Raw genomic sequence first — 19,806 nt, forward strand, 5'->3', positions numbered from 1 at the left:
ATATTTCCTGAAAAATATTTCGAGGCCTTTAATCCTTCTGGGATTTATTTTTGGATATGGTATGAAACATTTATTTTTCTTTACTTTTGGAAAAATTTTCTCGGCACCATTTCTTGAAGAGTTATCCTTTCCCTACTGACTTGTAATGCCCACTGTTAAAAACCACCTTCCCACGGAGCTAGTCTTCATTTCAGCTTCACAACCTTTGCTTATGTTCCTTCTACTGGTGATGCTTTTCTCTCGTTCTCGAGCTCGCAGCTCCAGTGTCATCCCTCTCATATCTGGGTTACGTCTACATGTATGTCAGGCTCGGTGATTTCGTGACTCTTATGAGTCTAGAAAGGCTGAGGCAGGTAGGACTGAGGCCAGTAGCCTCCTGGCGGTTGCCTGGGCGGCTGTTGGGAAGGCCGCCGAGAGGGAGTACCCTGAGACCCAGTGACGGAATCCGTCCCGCGCCCGCGTCGCCAAGGAGTGCGTCACCACGTGCGGTCGGCCGGGGGCGTGGCCGGGGCTGAATCACGTGGCTTGGTTGCCTACGCGCTGCTGGGCCGTGGGAAGATGGCGGACGGAAAGGGAGACGCCGCCGTCGCCGCCGGGGCCGGGGCTGAGGCTCCGGCGGGAACGGGAGCCGGAGACGGAACCGAGACTGAGTCCATGGCTCGGGGTCATCGCCCTGCATCTCCGGCGCCTGGAGCCCCGGGACTGCGACCGTGCCTGTGGCAGCTGGAGACAGAGCTGAGGGAGCAGGAGGTGTCGGAGGTCTCATCTTTGAACTACTGCCGGAGCTTCTGCCAGGTGAGGGGCTTGCTGACTGGCTGGGTGAGGGTGGCGGGGTGGGGAGGCCAGGGGAAGAGGCCCCCGATCCGTTGCCGCAGCTGGGGCCGGACTGAAAGGCGCCACCTTCCCGTCTTGCCGCGCCCCCGGGCCGGGAAGGCCCAGCTCGGGAAGCTCGACCGCTGGCCCCCCTTCACCACTGCCCGACTTTGGCCACCGCCAGGGCGGGTTGTGCTGGGCCAGACTGAGAGCCCGGAGGGCGCCGGCGGCTCCCTGGAAGGGCCGTGCCTTGTCGCCGTTGCCTGTCCCCCTGCCGGGTGGTTGGAGCGCCATTGCCTCCTGAGAGATTGATTGCTCGTTCTGCTGGGAGATCCTTTTTTGAGTGCATATCTCCAAACTGGAAAACCTGGGTTTTCCTGAGTAATCCGGAGATATATTTTGTGGCCAGAGACTTATCTTTGGAGTCAACGTCATTTGGGCCCCTAAAAGGTCTGACAGTTGGCTTTGAAAGGCGTCTGGGGCTTTCTCATTAGGGATTGTGGAGCCCATTGGTTGTTTGGTTTTTTATTTTTTCTTATTTTCTTTTATTTTTTTGAGGCGGGGAGTGGGGAGACTGTGAAGCGGTTCTTTTCGCATCTCCTGTATTCCTTTGAGGCTTGTGCTACCAGGAATGAGGCTATTGAGCTTTGTAGTGGCTATTACGATCTTTGAGTAGAAGAGGATTGAGTAAGGTGGAGGGAGTGTGGTCTCTTTTGGTAGTGGTATGACCATTTTTGTGCTATAATGGGTCCTAACCTGTGGTTACATATTTATTGGTATGTTTAGATTGGTCTGCATGGCCATTTCGAGATTTTTCTCTGTAAAGATCTGCCGTTATTACTTCTGCTGTTTGTTCTACCATGTTTCAGGGCCAACCCTCTGCTCCTCACCTGGTGTATCTTAGAGAATGCAAAATAATATTAGTATGTTGGTGCTTGGACACTTGATGAGTAGTTGAGTTTGCTGAATAAATTGCAGTGTTCCAAAGTTGTAGTTTTAGGGGACAATTTGCTCTGGTGGTCCAGTGGAAAATAAAAAGTAGACTTGCTTGATTGCTTTTCTACCTCCTCTCTGCCGAGCCAGAGACACCTCATCTCTTCAAATGGAATTTTGTCCTTGCTAATACAGTGTATCATTACAGTTTTTATGTCTACACCCTACAGCATTTCCCTGCACTAGGAAGTGTTGAGGTGTAATTGTTCTTTGCTTTTTCTCTATTAATGAATATTCCCACTTATTACACACATTTATTTTAACAAACTTTTACTGAATGCATTGGATGGTGTCAGGCACTTCACTAGGTGCTGAGCAAATGAGTAAGGCGGCACTTTACAACCTTGATGAGCTTACAGTTGGGAGGAGGTGGTAGAAATAACTATTTCCAAAATCAGTTTTGGTAATGGTGGAAAAGGAGGTGTTGTAGAAACAATGTAGAGGGGAAAGCCATCATGGGACATCCTAATGGGAACAACAGTTAACTAGTAAAAATCAATTAAAAGTTTAACTGTGATTTGTAGTCATGAACTTAGAAGTAACTGGGAGAGGCCGCTTTAGATAGGGTGGTCCAGGAAGCCCCTATGGCTGAAAGGATAAAAGTGCATCATGGCAATGTTGAGGGAAGGGAGGGGAGTGGAGCATTTCGGTGCCAAAAGGTAGAGATGTGAAGGAAAACCGAAGTTTTGGGAGAATGGGGACCTAATTGGACAAGGAGGAAGAGTGAGGATGATGAGAAGATGTAGGTTTGGGGGAAGCCTTCTAAGTTTGTGTTGTCATCATAGAAGGATAACAAGAATGGATGTAACTAGTCAAATTGAAGTCTGTCAGAGGATACTATATATATATACATATACACACACACACATAAAATTTCTTTCTTTTTTTCTTCATGCATAGTACTTGCGGCTCTCATCTATCTCATTTTAACTGAATGTTTAAATGTCTTGAGTCTTGGTGACACCTAGAAATGTCAGGGCACAGAAGAATTTCAGAAGGAAAGTACTTTTGCAATCTGTCTTTTCTACGAGTTTTCCTTTTGCCTAAAATTTTTCCCAAAATATTTTTTTTTGGACTAATAAATGAGAAATGTTTCTGTGATGACTGATATAATAGGAAGCACATTGGATTGAGAGCTAGTTGTGTCCTAATTGTGACTTTTCCACTTATTAGCTAATAACGTTGGGCAAACTGTGCCTATGGAATTTATTTTGTTTTCTGGTCTTTATCACCTTGTAATGCTTTATACAAACAATAGACTAGAAAGTTTATAGACAGCTCTTCACAATATTTGCCACAATATTTTTGTCACTTTTTTTTTTTCAATAGCCAAGATAAAATCAATTCAGGGTGTCCTTGTTCATAATTTTATGATGGAGGAACAATGTCACCATTCAAATTTGGTTGAATAGCTCCTGGTTTCACATTTGAAAGGCAGAATAAGATTATTCATCCCTTCATTGTGGTGTGCCTGACATTGCACTATGTGCTGGCGACAGGACCATGCCCTCTAGAAGCACTTAATATGTAAAGATAAGTAACCTGACTTGTGTTCTCTTGGATACTTACCTGCCACAAAATATTTTCATCAGGTGTTCAGGTTTTTTTTTTTTTTTCTTTTTAAAGATTTTATTTATTTATTTGAGAGAGAGAGAGAGAGAGCACAGGTAGGTGGAAGGGCAGAGGGAGAAACATACTCCTCTCTGATCAGGGAGCCAGACTTGGGGCTTGATCCCAGAACCCCAGGATCATGACCTGAGCCAAAGGCAGATGCTTAACCAACTGAGCCAACCAGGTGCCCCATCAGGTATTTAGTTTAGAAGTGTTCCAGAGACTTAGGTTGTACCAAGTAGATTCCTCCTGCAACAGGCTGGGACCATATTCTCTCCAGCTCTTGCAGTATGGCTCTATCTTTGGAATTGCACCAAATCAAGAAATAAACCAACATATGAAAGGATAGAGAGCTTGTCTCATTCTGGGCATGTTTTGAATTTTCAGAAGTTTGTGAAGATGATAAAAAATGAAACTTCAGAAGTAATAGTTACTAAGAATGATACTTAGATCAACTTGTATTCAGGGAATATTTGTATTCAGTGACTATGGGATGTGGCTTTTCCCTCCTTTCCCTTAATTCCTTTTCTGAAAACATTGTCTTCCAAGCGGTGTGGATAAGATTAACTCCAGAAAAAAGCCTTTCTCTGGTTTGTTGAAAAATTGATAATATCCTCTCAAGTTTTTGCTTTTTTGGGCGGGGGGGGGGGGGCAGCATGATTCCTAAAGTTATACAGCTGGTAGTTTTCTTTGTAATACGTATTTTGAAGGCTTTTTAAGTAACCTGAACAAACTTGAAATTATTGAGTGAATGATTATACTATGAGAATACCAAAGTAGTTTTATGAGTAAACCTTGTTTATATGAAAAACTTTTGGGTGGTAGGCTAATAGTGACTTTATAGATTTTTATTTTTTTAAATTTTTATTATTATTATTTTAAAGATTTTATCCATTCATTTGACAGAGAGAGAGATCACAAATAGGCATAGAGGCAGGCAGCAAGAGGGGGTTGCAGGCTCCCCACTGAGCAGAGGGCCTGATGCGGGGCTTGATCCCAGGACCCTGGGATCATGATCTGAGCTGAAGGCAGAGGCCTCAACCCACTGAGCCAACCAGGCGCCCCGACTTTGTAGATTTTTTTTTTTTAAAGATTTTATTTATTTATTTGACAGAGAGAGATCACAAGTAGGCAGAGAGAGAGAGGAGGAAGCAGGCTCCCCGCCGAGCAGAGAGCCCGATGTGGGACTCGATCCCAGGACCCTGAGATCATGACCCGAGCCGAAGGCAGCGGCTTAACCCACTGAGCCACCCAGGCGCCCTGTAGATTTTTAAGTGTTAAAATAAGTAAGGCATATATTTAAGTTTCTCCTAGGTTAGTAATTGAGTTCAAAGGGTCTAAAGCAGATAGGCCTACAGGCTTCACCACTTAAACTAGAGAGGTACCTTGGTATGTTATTTTCTTTAACCCTTAGTTTTGTCATTGACAGATAGAATAATAATAGTACTTACTCTTATCCAATTAAATGTATTGTTGTATGGACTAAATAAGATAATCTGTAAACTCAGTGTTCCTGAAATTGTCTGAGTTTTCCAGATTTCTTAGCCTTAGAATAAAAAGTCTTCATCCTTACTCCCAGTTTACTTATCAGCTTTTAGCCTAGCCAATCCCATCATCATAATCCTATTCTTTTTTTTTTAAAGATTTTATTTATTTATTTGATAGACAGAGATCACAAGCAGGCAGAGAGGCAGGCAGAGAGAGAGGAGGAAGCAGGCTCCCCGCTGAGCAGAGAGCCCAAGCAGGCTCCCCGCTGAGCAGAGAGCCCGATGCGGGGCTCGATCCCAGGACCCTGGGATCATGACCTGAGCTGAAGGCAGAGGCTTTAACCCACTGAGCCACCCAGGTGCCCCCATAATCCTATTCTTATTTAGCGGTACTCAACTTGGAATTCTTGGACCAAAATGCCATCTCAATTACTCCTGTTACTAAAATTTTGCCTGTAAATTTCCAAGTGCATTATTTTGGGAAGGATGATCTTAATTTTCATCTGATTCTTCAAGATCCCTCTTAGGCTTTCAGTAAATATTTACCAACTGCTTGATCTCCAAAAGGATAGAATTACTACTTTTACAAGATCTCAGGTCATTAAGCATTCTGTCTTCCCCTCCCACTGTGCTGTTCTCTGTCCTCTGTCCTTTACTCTCATTTTCTGTATAGCAAATTTTCCTTGTTTAGGGCCCGTGGCACATACCACCTCCTGTGAAGCTTTCTTTGATTTCACTGGATAGTTTTCCTCTTAGATGTTTGTGTTTTTTGACACTTTGTACATACCTTTGCTTTTAACTCTTGCTTTTCATTCTGTCACTGTCTTAGTTCAGGCTTCATGATGTCCTATTGGAGCAGTCTGTTCATTAATCTCTCTTGCTTTCTGACTGGCTTCATCTACAGTCCATTTTGGTGTTCTTTCTAAATTGTAAATATAATCTCATTAGGCACTTTATTCCCTAAAATTCTTAAATGGTTTCTTACACCAAAGACAAGATAAAAGTCTGACTTAATAGCCTAGCCTGGCAGACAAAGCCTTTTAGAATCTGGCCACTGCCTCCCCCTTTCCCAGCTCCCATCTCCAACCTTTCCAGCTTCCTTTTGGGTGGGTGGGAGGGAGTCTACCTTCACTACAGTATCTCTCTCAGTTGGCCTCATTAACCTTAAGGTCCTTCCTTCCCCATCTGCCTATTTATCCTTTAAGACCAGGTTTAGATGTTACGTCTTTCAGAAGTGTTTCCTGATTTCAGCAGACAGAATGAGGTGATTCTTTCACTTAATATACTCCAGTAGCATCTTTTATGTAAGTGTGGTACCTGAATAGTTGTTTCTTTCTTTGTCTCTTGTTGACTAGTAAACCAACCTGAGTAGGGATTTTTTTTAGTCTTTTTTGTATACTTGGTACCTAGCAATTAATACAGTGCCTGGCACAGAAAACTAATTTGTTGAATGAATTCCATTGTAGAACTTAATGATATACTCAAGAGGTGACTACTTCAAAAGGAACACTTGATGTAAAATCTGATATGTTAAAAAGCAACTTTATCATAAGAAATTACTGTAAAGGAACGGGAGAGGAAACTTTGCGTGTTTCTTGGAAACATACCTTGTCAACTTAGCCTCCATTCATATAATAATGTACACATTTACGTGTCCGGAATGAGGAATAGTGTTGTTGGAGGGAGAAAATTGGAGGCATTATAGTATTGAGGAAGAGTTAGCAGCTGAATAAGGCAACAGTTCGAAGATGTTGAGATGGGGATCAGTCTTCCTAACTCCTTGAGATTGGTGGCCATGAAAACTTTAAAGCTCTTGAACTCTTTATTTTAAAAGATTTTTAATATTTTATCTTTTCTTTTTGTGCTGCCTTCTCTTGGGAGATGTCTAAATAGAGACTGGATGACAGGTAGTTATAATGGCAGAAGCTAACATTGTACTACATATGACCAAAATGTAATTATAAATGGGACTTGTGAAGCAGTGGGAACTTTGATGCTATCAGTTACTTGGTACCACCCAGTCTCTTTTATAGTAGTGATTTCTGTATCTCCCTGTGGATCATGCTCTTCTGAACAATGTTAATAAAAAGTCTAGTAGAAAGCACCACTTACTTCAAGCCTGTGAAGGCATCGGTAAACTAAAGTGTGCTTTGTTTTCACTTAGTTCTAGACACTGTCACGTCTCCCAGAGGCCTTTCTTGACTATCTTATCTAAAACAAAGCTTTTGCATCTTCTTCCAGCTCCTTAACACTGCTTTCTATTTCTTTAAATTACCAACTACTATCTGATATCTTATGACAAATGTGTCTATTTGTCTGTTCTTGCATTTCGAATGTAAGCATCATGAAGGTGTTGACTGTTTACCCAGTGCCTAGAATTGTCCCTGGCACTTAATGGGTATTCAGTCAGGATTTGTTAATCTTTTATCTCCTTCCTTCCTTAAATCCCTGACTAGACTTCTTGAGAGTAACAAGTCTTGCACCTGTCTTTATTAAGAAATAGGGACATTTTTGGTTAACCAGTTTATGTTGCTTCCCAGCAGAGATCCATTCTTATTCTTTGTATCTTGATTACTGAAGAGTAGAAATTAATTTTATTTATGCTTCTTAAGAATTTCCCATGGTTGGGGCCCCTGGGTGGCTCAGTAGGTTAAGCGTCTGCCTTTGGCTTGGGTCATGGTCTCAGGGTCCTGGGATCCAGCATGGGGCTCTCTGCTCAGCAGGGAACCTGTTTCCCCCTCTCCCTCTACCTGCCTCTCTGCCTACTTACGATTTCTCTCTCTGTCAAATAAATAAATAAGATCTTTAAAAAAAAATTTCCCATGGTTGTCTATATTCTACAAATATTTAAAGACTTTTTTGAAACAGGATTTGCTTAGCCAGATTGAAACATTTATTTTGGATATGATTGACATCAAACTGGAAAACTTGAACATAGATATGGGATTGAGCAAGATGGTATAAAAAAATAGATTCCTCAAACTTGGATTGCTCACTAAAGCCAACATATTAACCATTACATGAAAAATTAGAGGGACTATTTATTTACTTATCAGTCAATCCTCTTTTTTGTGCCAAAGCACTCAGGTAGATGGTGGTATTTTCATTTTGCAGATAGAAAACTGAGGCACAGGGAGGTTAAGTAACTTTCCCAGGGTCACACAGTTAGTAAGCTGTGGCAGAGTCTTCAGACTCCTAAGACCATGCTCTCTTTCCTATATCAGCATTTCCTAAACTGTTTTGTTCCATGAGTTTTATGTATTAGTAAGTACTTCTTGAACTAAGGATTCTGTGTTCATATAAGTTGGGATACATATTTTTTAATGTGTCTTACACATTAATTTAATGTTCCCAGAGAGCATTAAGTGTGCAGCATTTGCCAAACTTAGCAGGTCCAGAACATTTAACATTTTGCCATGTTCTAAACCTGATATCAACCCCAAATTCCATGTTTTTCTTTCATTATAGCAAAGTAAATCACTGGGGAAGAGTGGATTGCTGCATGTATACATACCACTGAATTTTGATTCCCCAGTTTGAGCTTAAAACATGATAATGATATTTTTTATGAAAAAAGTTTCCCTTTAAAGTTTTTGCAAATTTTGAATTATACATACTGTCCCATATGAAAAATATTTCAATGTATTGTAATTTTTTTTGAAATTGAGATTGAATTCTATTTCAGACATATCTTGAGTTCAGGGTTATTCATTTAGTTTTACCTGAATTTCTTCAGTATAGCTAGCTGGGGAACTATGAATGTATTTGTCTCTTTCTTCTCGTTTTTGTGCTGTGTCTGAATTCTTTAATATGTTTTTTTAATGCCTTGCTTGTCCTTTTTGGGGTGATCTATTAGGTTTTTGTGCTGACATTTGGTTACATAGTATTTTTACTCCTAAGGAAATAGCCTGAATGTGTCACATTAGCCACTACAGTAATGCTTTATTAAAGTGGACATATGTAGGAATTATTACCAGATATGATAGAGTGAATGACCTAGTTTGGAATTTGCATTTTTACGATATATGGTTGTATAAAATAGGCATATTTTTAATTGTGCTTTCATTTTCTTAAATTTGCTTTTTAAATATGTATGCTTAAAATGCACAAGATATATCTTAAAGTAATAAAATTAAATATGGGGGACACTAGGTGGCTCAGTTGGTTAAGTGTCTCTGTTTGGCTCAGGTCATGATCTCGGGGTCCTGGGATTGAGCCCCATATCAGGCTCCCTGCTCAGCCTGGAGTCTCCTTCCTCCTCTTCCTCTGCTCCCCACTACCCCGCCCCACTTGGACGTGCACACATTCTCTCTCATCCTCTCTCAAATAAATACATTCTAAAATCTTTAAAAAAAAAAAGAAATATCTACATTTTAAAATTTTTGTGACTCTCATACATGCTCATTCTAAAAGCTTAAGACAAGATGTATAAATGCAGAAAGTGAAACCACCATGTAATCTCATTATTAATAGCTTGGTCTATTAGTCTGATTTTTGGAAAAATATGTATACAGTATGTGTGTATATGTAAGTATTAAAGAAGAAATTTTGAGTATACTTGACACACAGTGTTACATTAGTTTCAGGTGTACAATGTAGTGATTCAGCTTCTCTATATGTTATGCTATGCTCAAAAGTATAGCTACCACCCGTCAGCCATACAACGTTTTTACAGTGTCAGTGAGTATGTTCCCTATGCTGTACCTTTTATTCCCATGACTTACCCATTCTATAGCCAAAAGTCTGTATCTCCCACTCCCCCCACCTTTTTTTTTCCATTGTCCTACCCCCCTTCCCCTGGCAGCCTTCTGTTCTCTCTATTTATAGGTTTGATTCTCCTTTTTTTTATTTGTTTATTCATTTATTTTGTTTTTTTAGAATCCACATGAGAATGAAATCCTTTGTTATTTGTCTTTCTCAGTCTGCCCTGCTTCACTTAGCACAGTACCCTCTAGGTCCAACCATGTTGTTGCAGATAGCAAGATCTTACCCCTTTTTTATGGCTGTGTAATAGTCTATTATATGTATGTATATGCATTTGTCTGTTGATGGGCACTTAACATTGCTTCCATATCTTGGTTATTGTAAATAATGCTATGTAAGCACAGGGATGTATTTATCTTTTTGAGTTAGTGTTTTTGTTCTCCTTGGGTAAATTCCCAGAAGTGGAATTGTTGGGTCATAATGTACTTCTGGGGTTGGTTGGGTTTTTTTTTTTTTTTTTTGGTACTTCTATTTTTAGTGCCCCCCCATTTTTACTTTTTGAGGAGCTTCCATACTGTTTTCCACATCCTCACCAACACTTGTCATTTCTTGTCTTTTTGATTCTAGCCATTCTGATAGATGTAAGGTGATATCTCCTTGTGGCTTTGATTTACATTTCCATGATAATTAGAGCTCTTGAGCAATTTTTCATGTGTCTGTTGACTAGATATCTATATGGTTTTTTGGGGAGAAATTTGGTTGAGGTTCTCTACCCATTTTTTCATAGGATTGTTTGTTTTTTTTGGTGTTCGGTTGTTTTAAGTTCTTTATATATTTGGTATATTAATCCCTTAGCAGATACATCATTTGCAAGTATCTCCTCCCATTCAGTAGGTTTTCTTTTTTTTTGTTGATTGTTTTCTTTGTGGTGCAAAAGGATATATTCCCAGGAGTTGATTTTTGCTTTGTTTCCCTTGCCTTGGGATATATATCAGAAAAATGTTGGTAGGGCTGGTGTTAGGGAAATTGATACCTATATTCTTTTCTGGGTTTTTATGGTTTCAGGCCACACATTTAGGTCCTTAATCCATTTTGAGTTTATTTTAGTATATGGTGTTAGAAAGTGGTCCATTTTCATTCTTTTACATCTACCTGTCCAGTTTTCCTAGCACCATTTATTGAAGAGACTGTCTTTTCCCTATTGTATATTCTTGCTCCCTTCATCATATATTAATTGACCACATAAGCGTGACTTTATTTCTGGGCTCTTTTTTCTGTTCCGTTGATCTGTATGTCTGTATTTGCGCCAGTATCGTACTTTTTAATCACTACAGCTTTGTAGTAGAAATCTGGAATTATGATATCTGCAGCTTTGTTTTTCTTTCTCAAGATTGCTTAAAGATTGGAATTTTTAATTGTCCAAGGAATTCATGAATAGAATCTAATTGTAAAAAACCAGAACAGTGTAAAAGAAGAGCCAGTAAAGGATGACAGTTGTCACATAGCCTTATACTTCAGTACTGTGTTTTTCTAGATTAATAGTTTTCTTTGGTTAACAGATTGGGAATGTATACTTACAGAATTTGTTTGTGAACAGTTTGGGAATGTATACTTATGAAATTTTTGTGTGTGTATACACACACACATTTTTAGAAAAATAGTGTTGAGGTTATATATTAAAACGTAATACAGGGGCGCCTGGGTGGCTCAGTGGGTTAAGCCGCTGCTTTCGGCTCAGGTCATGATCTCAGGGTCCTGGGATAGAGTCCCACATCGGGCTCTCTGCTCGGCAGGGAGCCTGCTTCCCTCTCTCTCTCTCTCTGCCTGACTCTCCACTCCATCTACTTGTGATTTCTCTCTGTCAAATAAATAAATAAAATCTTTAATTAAAAAAAAAAACGTAATACAGACGTCTTTCTCATGGAATATACACATTTTACACATTTACTGTTTAAAAAAAGAAATCATAGTATTCCATTGAAAAACACCCTTGATTTTAAATTCTGCAGGTAGCAAAGCCTTCTGCACTCTTTTTAAAATTAATTAATTAAATATATTTTTCAAAAATTTATTTATTTATTTATTTGACAGACAGAGATCACAGTAGGCAGAGAGGCAGGCAGAGAGAGAGAAGAGGAAGCAGGCTCCCCGTGGAGCAGAGAGCCTGATGTGGGGCTCGATCCCAAGACCCTGTAATCATGACCCGAGCTGAAGGCAGAGGCTTAACCAACTGAGCCACCCAGGTGCCCCTAATTAAGTATTTTTATTTTAGAGAGATTGAGAGAGAGAGAGAACATGAGTGGAGGGAGGGGGAGAGGGAGAAGCAGGCGCCCTGCTAAGCAGGGCGCCTGTTTCAGGGCTCTGTCCCAGACCCTGGGATCAGGACCTGATGGAAGGCAGCTGCAGAACTGACTGAGCCACCCAGGTACCCCTCAATACTCTTTTAACTTAAAAAAAAAAAAAAAAAATTAACTATAAAAGCAGTGATTTTATATAGAAAATCTGTAGTGTTACAGGAAGGCTTAAGGAAAAAGTAAAAGCCCTCTTCTGCCTTCAGTCCCTCTAGTCACTCCCAGAAGAGTTAAATCTCTTGTGTATTCTTAAAAACTCAAATCTGCAATTCAGATTTTAATTTAGTATATTGAAAACAATTCTCTATATCAACACACATTGAGCATGTACCATAATTAAATCATTGTTCTTCTTTATTATCATAAATAAGGTTGCAGTGAACATCCTTAAACATTAAGCAGTGGTTATTAATACCTATAGTATAAACTCTTTTTTTTTTTTTAAGATTTTATTTGTTTATTTGTCAGAGATCAAAAGTAGGCAGAGAGGCAGGCAGAGAGAGAGGGGAGAAGCAAAGAGCTTGATGCGGGGCTTGATCCCAGAACCCGGAGATCATGACCTGAGCCGAAGGCAGAGGCTTTAACCCATTGAGCCACCCAGATGCCCCCCTATAGCATAAATTCTTGGAATTGAAATTACTGTATTAAAGAGAATGTTTATTTTAAATTTTGTTGAATACTGGCCTACAAAAAGCAGAATATGTACTTCTGTCAGTAGTGTTTGGGAGTCCCTGTTTGACTATATCCTTGCTAACACTGGTGTTATTGACCTTTTTAATATTGGCCAGTCTGATAGTGGCAAGTAATTGCTCTCATACCATTTTACTAATTTTCATCTTAACAGCATTTGCATGCTTTTTTATGTGTATTAGATACTTGACATTTGTCTTTACTTTTTGTTTTTTTGCATACCTGTATTTTAAAATGTTATTAGTTTTTTTTTTTTTTTTAAAGATTTTATTTATTTATTTGACAGAGAGAGATCACAAGTAGGCAGAGAGGCAGGCAGAGAGAGAGAGAGCAGGAAGCAGGCTCCCTGCTGAGCAGAGAGCCCGATGCGGGACTCGATCCCAGGACCCTGAGATCATGACCTGAGCCGAAGGCAGCGGCTTAACCCACTGAGCCACCCAGGCGCCCCTAAAATGTTATTAGTTAAAAAAAATAAAATGTTACTAGATGAAAGTCACTAAAATCTGCTTGTCTAGAGATGCCTGGGTGGCTCAGGTCATGATCCTGCAGTTCTGGGATCAAGTCCCACATGGGGCTCCTTGCTCGGCGGGGAACCTGCTTCTCCCTTTGCCTACTCTGCTGCTCCTTTGCTTGTGTTCTCTGTCTCTCTCTGACAAATAAATACAATCTTTAAAAATAAATAAAAATGGGCCAAAGACATTAAAAAATTTTTTGATTGTCTAGTCTTAGAGAGTGATGATGTAATCTTCAGAGTCCATGCTGCTTTGAAAAGGTTCTAAAGAAGCATAGTTAGTTGCAGCCTAACCTGAAGCTGTTGGAATATATGATACAAATTAGTGATTGCTTGTTGCTGTGAGAAATGCCCATGTAGTCATTTTCCAGCAAATGTTTATTGATGTTATATACCAGTGCTACTAGTGTCTAGAAAGACTTAAGTCATTGCTGAGTAACTGGAAAGACCCTAGTGCTTTCCATTAGCTAACTTGTTCTTATATTGTTATTTTTATGTGTTTTAAGTAAGGTGCCACTGAATGGATGTATGAATTGGGCTAAATCAGTTCATTTTGGGGGTTTCAGATTGCTGCTTAAATGAGATAATTTTTAAGGTTTGATTCTCCTTCAAAATTACATAATTTTTCTGTTGAAAAACATTTGCCAAAGATTATTTTCTAACTCCAAGCATTTGTTATCCTTATTGAAATAAATGAATAATAAATCTTTTATTAATGCAGTGCCTATATTATAAGCAATCACAGAAAAATATTAATGTGATGAAATTTGGGGGGTTAAGTGGTTAAGCATTGGCCTTTGGCTCAGGTCATGATCTCATGGTCCTGGGATTGAGCCCCACATCAGGCTTCCTGCTCAGCGGGAGATTGCTTCTTCCTCTGCCCCTCACCCCTCTTGTGCGTGTGTGCGAGCTCTAATAAAATCTTTTTTTTTTTTTTAAATTGTATGTTTATTTGACAGAGAGATAGAGAGAGATCACAAGTAGGCATAAATTTTGATTTTGATTTAACAGGCAGACCTATTTTTTTTTTTTAATTTTATTTATTTATTTGAGAGAGAGACAGTGAAAGAGAACATGAGCGAGGAGGTCAGAGGGAGAAGCAGACTCCCCATGGAGCTGGGAGCCCGATGTGGGACTCGATCCCGGGACTCCAGGATCATGACCTGAGCTGAAGGCAGTCGTCCAACCAACTGAGCCACCCAGGCGCCCCTCTAATAAAATCTTTAAAAAAAAAAAAAAATAAATATTTGAAAATCATTTAACATGTTAATACTTATTTCTGCCCTTAGTAGGTTATTGCTGGTAAGCATTAGTAATATAAATGCCCACCCCAGTGGAAACCACTGTACTAATTTGAACTGAAGTAATTTGTTTACATTAGTTATGTTCATTGTCCTTATTTGGCTTTTTCCTTCAGAGTGAAATTTTATTTCAGTGTGTAAGGGACTTGATAAATGAATATGTTAAATACAGAAGAAATTATCCCACAAAGTTCTATCAGTAAGTGTGCATACGTGAACTTTGGTCTCTCTTATGTTTTATTGTCTTATGAAATGGATAGCATATCCAATAGAAGTTAGGAGATTTCACTCTAAATATGCTATCTAACATTCTTGTGACCTTAAACCTTGCCTTGGATCTTCTTCTTGAAGATCATCTTCTTACTTGGAGGTTAGAGAAAGCTCCCTGATAGGTGATTGTGAATATTAAGTGGGACAGTATAGCATTGCCATTAGCATAACTTTTGGTAGCAGATAGGTACCCAGTGTGTCAACTTCTTTATTTCATTTCCATCCTGAATGATGTTTTAAAGTATTTCCTGTAGGGCAGCTTTCCACCATTTTCCTGTCGATATACAGCTCATTAAAAGAAAAAAGTTTCCTAGATGTTTATAGAGCATTTGCAATGTGGTTTTAGATTCAGAGAGCCAGTGATGAGCTTTGCAGACTGGAAGTGCAATTTACAGTAATATTTTTTTATGTTGAAACAATATGGATGCCCTTTGGGATCCATATCTAGTGGAAATAATGAGTTTGACCTGTTTAATAGATCATTCTGCATAATAATATTCCCTTGATTATTGGTTTTAACCTGGTTTATTGTTTGGCATTTAAATTATGTATCTCATTTTATTGAAATCCATACATACCAAAAGTGATTTGAATTTGTAACACATTGAATTTGAGTTCCTAGGTAAAAGGTGGCCATGTTTTCATAATCATATGTTTGAGGGAAGAACTTTAAAAGTTACCTAGTTCACTCCCTTTCCAGCTTAAAACTTTTAAGGGGGAAACTCCTCACTGTAAGATGTGGGGTGAGGATTCAAATAGGTGATAGTATCAAAAAAATTCTGAACATTGACATATTTATTTACCACCAAACAAAATTCATGGCTAGCATATCATTAATCTGTGAACAGCCATCTAAAAAATAGGATCTAACCATTTCCTTGTAAAAATTCTCATTAGTGCAGTTTGTTCAATATTATGCTGCTCTCCTTTGTAGGATTTGAATGAAGCAGTGAGAATTTGGAACCAAATCTACTTAGTTGAATTTGTTTTATTTATTTACATATTTATTTAGAATTTTTAAAAAAGATTTTATTAGAGAGAATGAACAAATGGGGGCAGGGGCAGAGGGAGAAGGAAAGAAGCGGACTCCCTGCTGAACGGGGAACCTGACACAGGGCTAAATCCCAGGATCCCCAGGATCATGACCTGAGCTAAAGGCAGTTGCTTCACCTACGCTGAGCCACCCAGGCACCCCTGAATTTGTTTTAGTATACAGTCATATTTTACTCTCATCAAAGATGTGTATCTGAGAAACTTTTTTTTTTTTTTTAAAGATTTCATATATTTATTTGACAGAGAGAGAGGGGGACAGAGCAAGAGGCAGAGGGAGTGGGAGAAGCAGGCTCTCCAATGAGCAGGGAGCCATCGGAGGGCTCAATACCAGCACCCTGGAATCATGGCCTGAGCCGAAGGCTGATGCTTAACCTACTGAGCCACCCAGGCGCCCCTCAAAAACTGTTTTAATCAAACTTCAAAAATAAGTTAGCAAATCCTTTAAAAATAGTACCAAGCATCAGAAGCAAGTCATTATAGAATACCTGCTATATACTACTCAATATGCTGGGTTCTGGTCTACAGTGATGAGAAACCAGTTATGGTTCTTGCCCTCCTTGTTTATGGTGTAGTGGAGAAGATAAACATTAAACAATTTTTATGTTACGTTTGCTTATTGCTACAGTAGAGCTGTAGTCAGTGTTTGATGATCATATGTATTTATCCATCTTCTAATTAGTTTTTGCCCTTAGGTAAGAGGAGTATAAGTGAAACAATTCCATGTTTAATTATTGCTTAATAATTTTGAGGTCTAATATAAGTGGGTTTGAATAAACAACATTGTTCTTTTCCAGTTTGTATAGATTATAAATAAATAATTTTCCTTGCCACTTTTCTGTAGTCCGCTTTGTTGACCTTGGTTCCAAGCTAAAAAATTGAAGCAAGTATATGGTTAAGAAGGGAAGACCTTACTAATTTCAGGGAGAGTAGGAATGCAGAAATATTTTTACTTTAGGCTTGGAAATGCCAAAAAATTAAGTACCCTTTGAACACCACAAAACCAGTAAGACATTTGAGCCCAGGAGATTATTACAAAGAGCTTGGAAAGCTTTTGTTTATGTACCTAAGGCATTTGTACCAAAATATTTTTAGGGTTTATTTGGAAGTTGGAAATTGGGAGTGGAATCAGATGGAATACAAGTGTGATTTTTCACTTCTTTCTTGCATACAAAATTTTAAAGTGGTTGGGTTGTAGGTGAATTTTACATTTTTGTTGTATTTCAGTATTTTTTTAAAGTAAAATTTAAACAGATAAGATAGTGCTATAGGTATTAGTATGAAAGGATATCCAAGATAAAAAGCAGTGATGTATAGAAAAAGTTTTGAATGAATTACTAAAGTATTATGTGTTGCATGAGTTAGTGGGGCATTCATTTTGTTTCTTGGGTTTTTATATGGTTTGTACTTAACCTTTTGCCTTTTTATTTTTATTTTAAAAAATATTTTTCATTATCATTTGTTTCCATGAATTTTTTAAATTTTTCTTTAATTTCCTGGTTGACCCATTCATTCTAAAAATATTTTATTTTTAAGTATTCTCTATACCCAGTGTGGGGCTCAAACTTCAAACCCCAAGATCAAGAGAATACAAGAGTTGTATTCTTTTTTTTTAAATTAATTAATTTATTTATTTGACAGATGGAGATCACAAGTAGGCAGAGAAACAGGCAGAGAGAGAGGAGGAAGCAGGCTCCCTACTGAGCAGAAAGCCCGACGCGGGGCTCGATCCCAGGATCCTGGGATCATGACCTGAGGTGAAGGCAGAGGCTTTAACCCACCGAGCCACCTAGGTGCCCCCAAGAGTTGTATTCTTGATCAGAGCCACTGACTGAGCCAGCCAGGTGCCCCACCTGTTACCCTTTTAAATACATTTTTATTTTATCAACTGTTGTTTTAGAACATCTTTTCTTTTCTCCCTCTTCTCTGTTTCCTACCCCCTGTGTCCTTTTCTCCTTTTACTCTCTTACTTTGGGTGTGAAGGAATACTCTCTAGTAGCTTTCTGAGATCTCTTCCTATCTCTTGTTTGTGTTAGACTGGGGGAAAGAATCTAGGTTGAAAATCAGTTTTGCTCAGAACTTTGAAGCATATGTTAAATGTCAAATATCTCCAACATAGAAAACAGTAAAGAGAGTATAAAATGAGCCTGACCTAAGAAATGGAATGATTGAAGCTACCTATATACCCTTTCACAGGTTCTTTTATCTTCCACCACCATCCTGATTTTGGTATTTAATTATTTTGCTGCATCTCTTTACTTAATATTTGTGCATTTTAATACAGTCTGTAGTAGTATTCTATGTGTTTTTCAGCTTTACTTAAATGCTGTACTATATGTATTCTTCAGCAGCTTTTTAATTCAGCATATGGAAAAATAAAATAAATTCAACATAATGTATCTAAGATTTATCTGTATTTGTTTTATAGCTTTGGCACATTCATTGTTCAGTGGCATGTAGTGTCTTATTATGTAAGTATATTATAATTCATTTGTCCATTCTTTTATTAATGGATTTAGAGGCATTTATTTACATTAACTGTTGAAGTGGACATCTTTCCAGTATATCTTGAGATGCATGGGTACAAGAATTTCTTTAGAGTATATGCTTAAAGTGGGGTTGCTGGGTTCATATAGCCTTCAGCTATAATAAATACTGCCAAGTTGTGCCACTTATCAGTATATGAAACTGAACATTGCCCCACGTTCTTTCCAGTACTTGGTGTAGCTAAATTTTAGTCATTTGCATGGGTGGACTGTGATATCTCATTGTGGTTTTAATTTTTTTTCCTGCTTACTTGTAAGGGGTTACAGGTTTAGTTATATTTATTGCTATTCATATTTTCTCTTCTGTGAATTTCTTTTTCTTATTTTTTAGTTGAGTTATTTGCCATTTTATTTTATCTTAGAATTTATTTTTAAGTAGTTTCCACACCCAGCGTGGGGCTTGAACTAAGAACCAAAGATCAAGATTTGCTTGCTCTACTGACAAGAGCCAACCAGGCATCCCTTATTTGTCTTTTTCTTTACTTTTTCTTTTTTTTTAAGATTTTATTTATTTATTTGAGAACAAGTGAGAGAGAGCAAGCATGCAGAAAAGTGCAGGGAGGGAGAGGGATAAGCTCCGCACTAAGTGGGGAGCCTGCTGTGGGGCTCAGTCTCCCAACTCTGAGATCATGACCTGAGCCGAAATCAGGAGTTGGCCACTTAACCAACTGAGTCACCCAGGCTCCCCAACTTTTTCTTTACAGTTTTTATGAAATTATGTATGTTAAACATGAATCTTTTACTAGTCGTATACCTTAGAATTATCTTCAGTTTATCTTTTCATTTGTTACATTATATATATGCACAGGAGTTTTATATTTTTTACAGTAAAAATTACAAGTCTGATAGATCTGAAAATTGAAACAAAATTTATTTAAATTCCTTTTATGATTTTTGTGTACTTTTGGCCCATGTCTTTTTTTTTAATTTTATTTTTGGTGCACCTGGTTGGCTTAGTCAATTAAGTGTCCCGCTCTTGATTTCAGCTTAGGTCTTGATCTCAGGGTCATGAGTTCAAGACCCATGTTGGGTGTGGCACCTACTTAAAAAAAAAAAAAAAGATTTTATTTTTAAGTAATCTGTATGCCCAACATGGGGCTCGAACTTAAAACTTGGAGATCAAGAGTCACACATTCCACTGTGAGCCAGCCAGGCACCCTATAGCCTGTATGTCTTTAAAAACAGCTTTGTTGAAGTATAATTGACAGACAGTAAACTGCTCCTAGTTAAAATGTGCAATTTGATAAGCTTTGGCATATCCAAACACCCATGAAATAATCAAGATAATGAATATACCCATTACCCCTAGAAGTTCTTTCTCACTCCATTGTGTTTCCTCTTTCTTTCCTTGCCATCTTTCCACCGTCACTCAACTATTGAGCTGCTTTCTGTCTTTATAGATTAGATTGCATTTTTCAGAATTTCATATAAATAAAACTCTATAATGTCTTTGACTTCTTTCACTTAGTATAATTATTT

General features: G+C 38.5%; 1 protein-coding gene across 1 annotated transcript in view; it reads left to right on the plus strand.

Moving 5' to 3' along the window:
* The first annotated feature begins 539 nt into the window (after positions 1-539).
* Positions 540-19,806, plus strand: part of RLF (RLF zinc finger) — a 94,993-nt gene continuing 75,726 nt past the window's right edge. Inside the window, exon 1 of the mRNA XM_059374261.1 lies at positions 540-795. Coding sequence (XP_059230244.1) covers positions 559-795 — 237 coding nt within the window. The 5' untranslated portion in view covers positions 540-558. The remainder of the gene's footprint in view (positions 796-19,806) is intronic.

The sequence above is a fragment of the Mustela nigripes genome, chromosome 14 (assembly GCF_022355385.1).
Source record: "Mustela nigripes isolate SB6536 chromosome 14, MUSNIG.SB6536, whole genome shotgun sequence".
In the NCBI taxonomy this organism is placed as follows: domain Eukaryota; kingdom Metazoa; phylum Chordata; class Mammalia; order Carnivora; family Mustelidae; genus Mustela; species Mustela nigripes.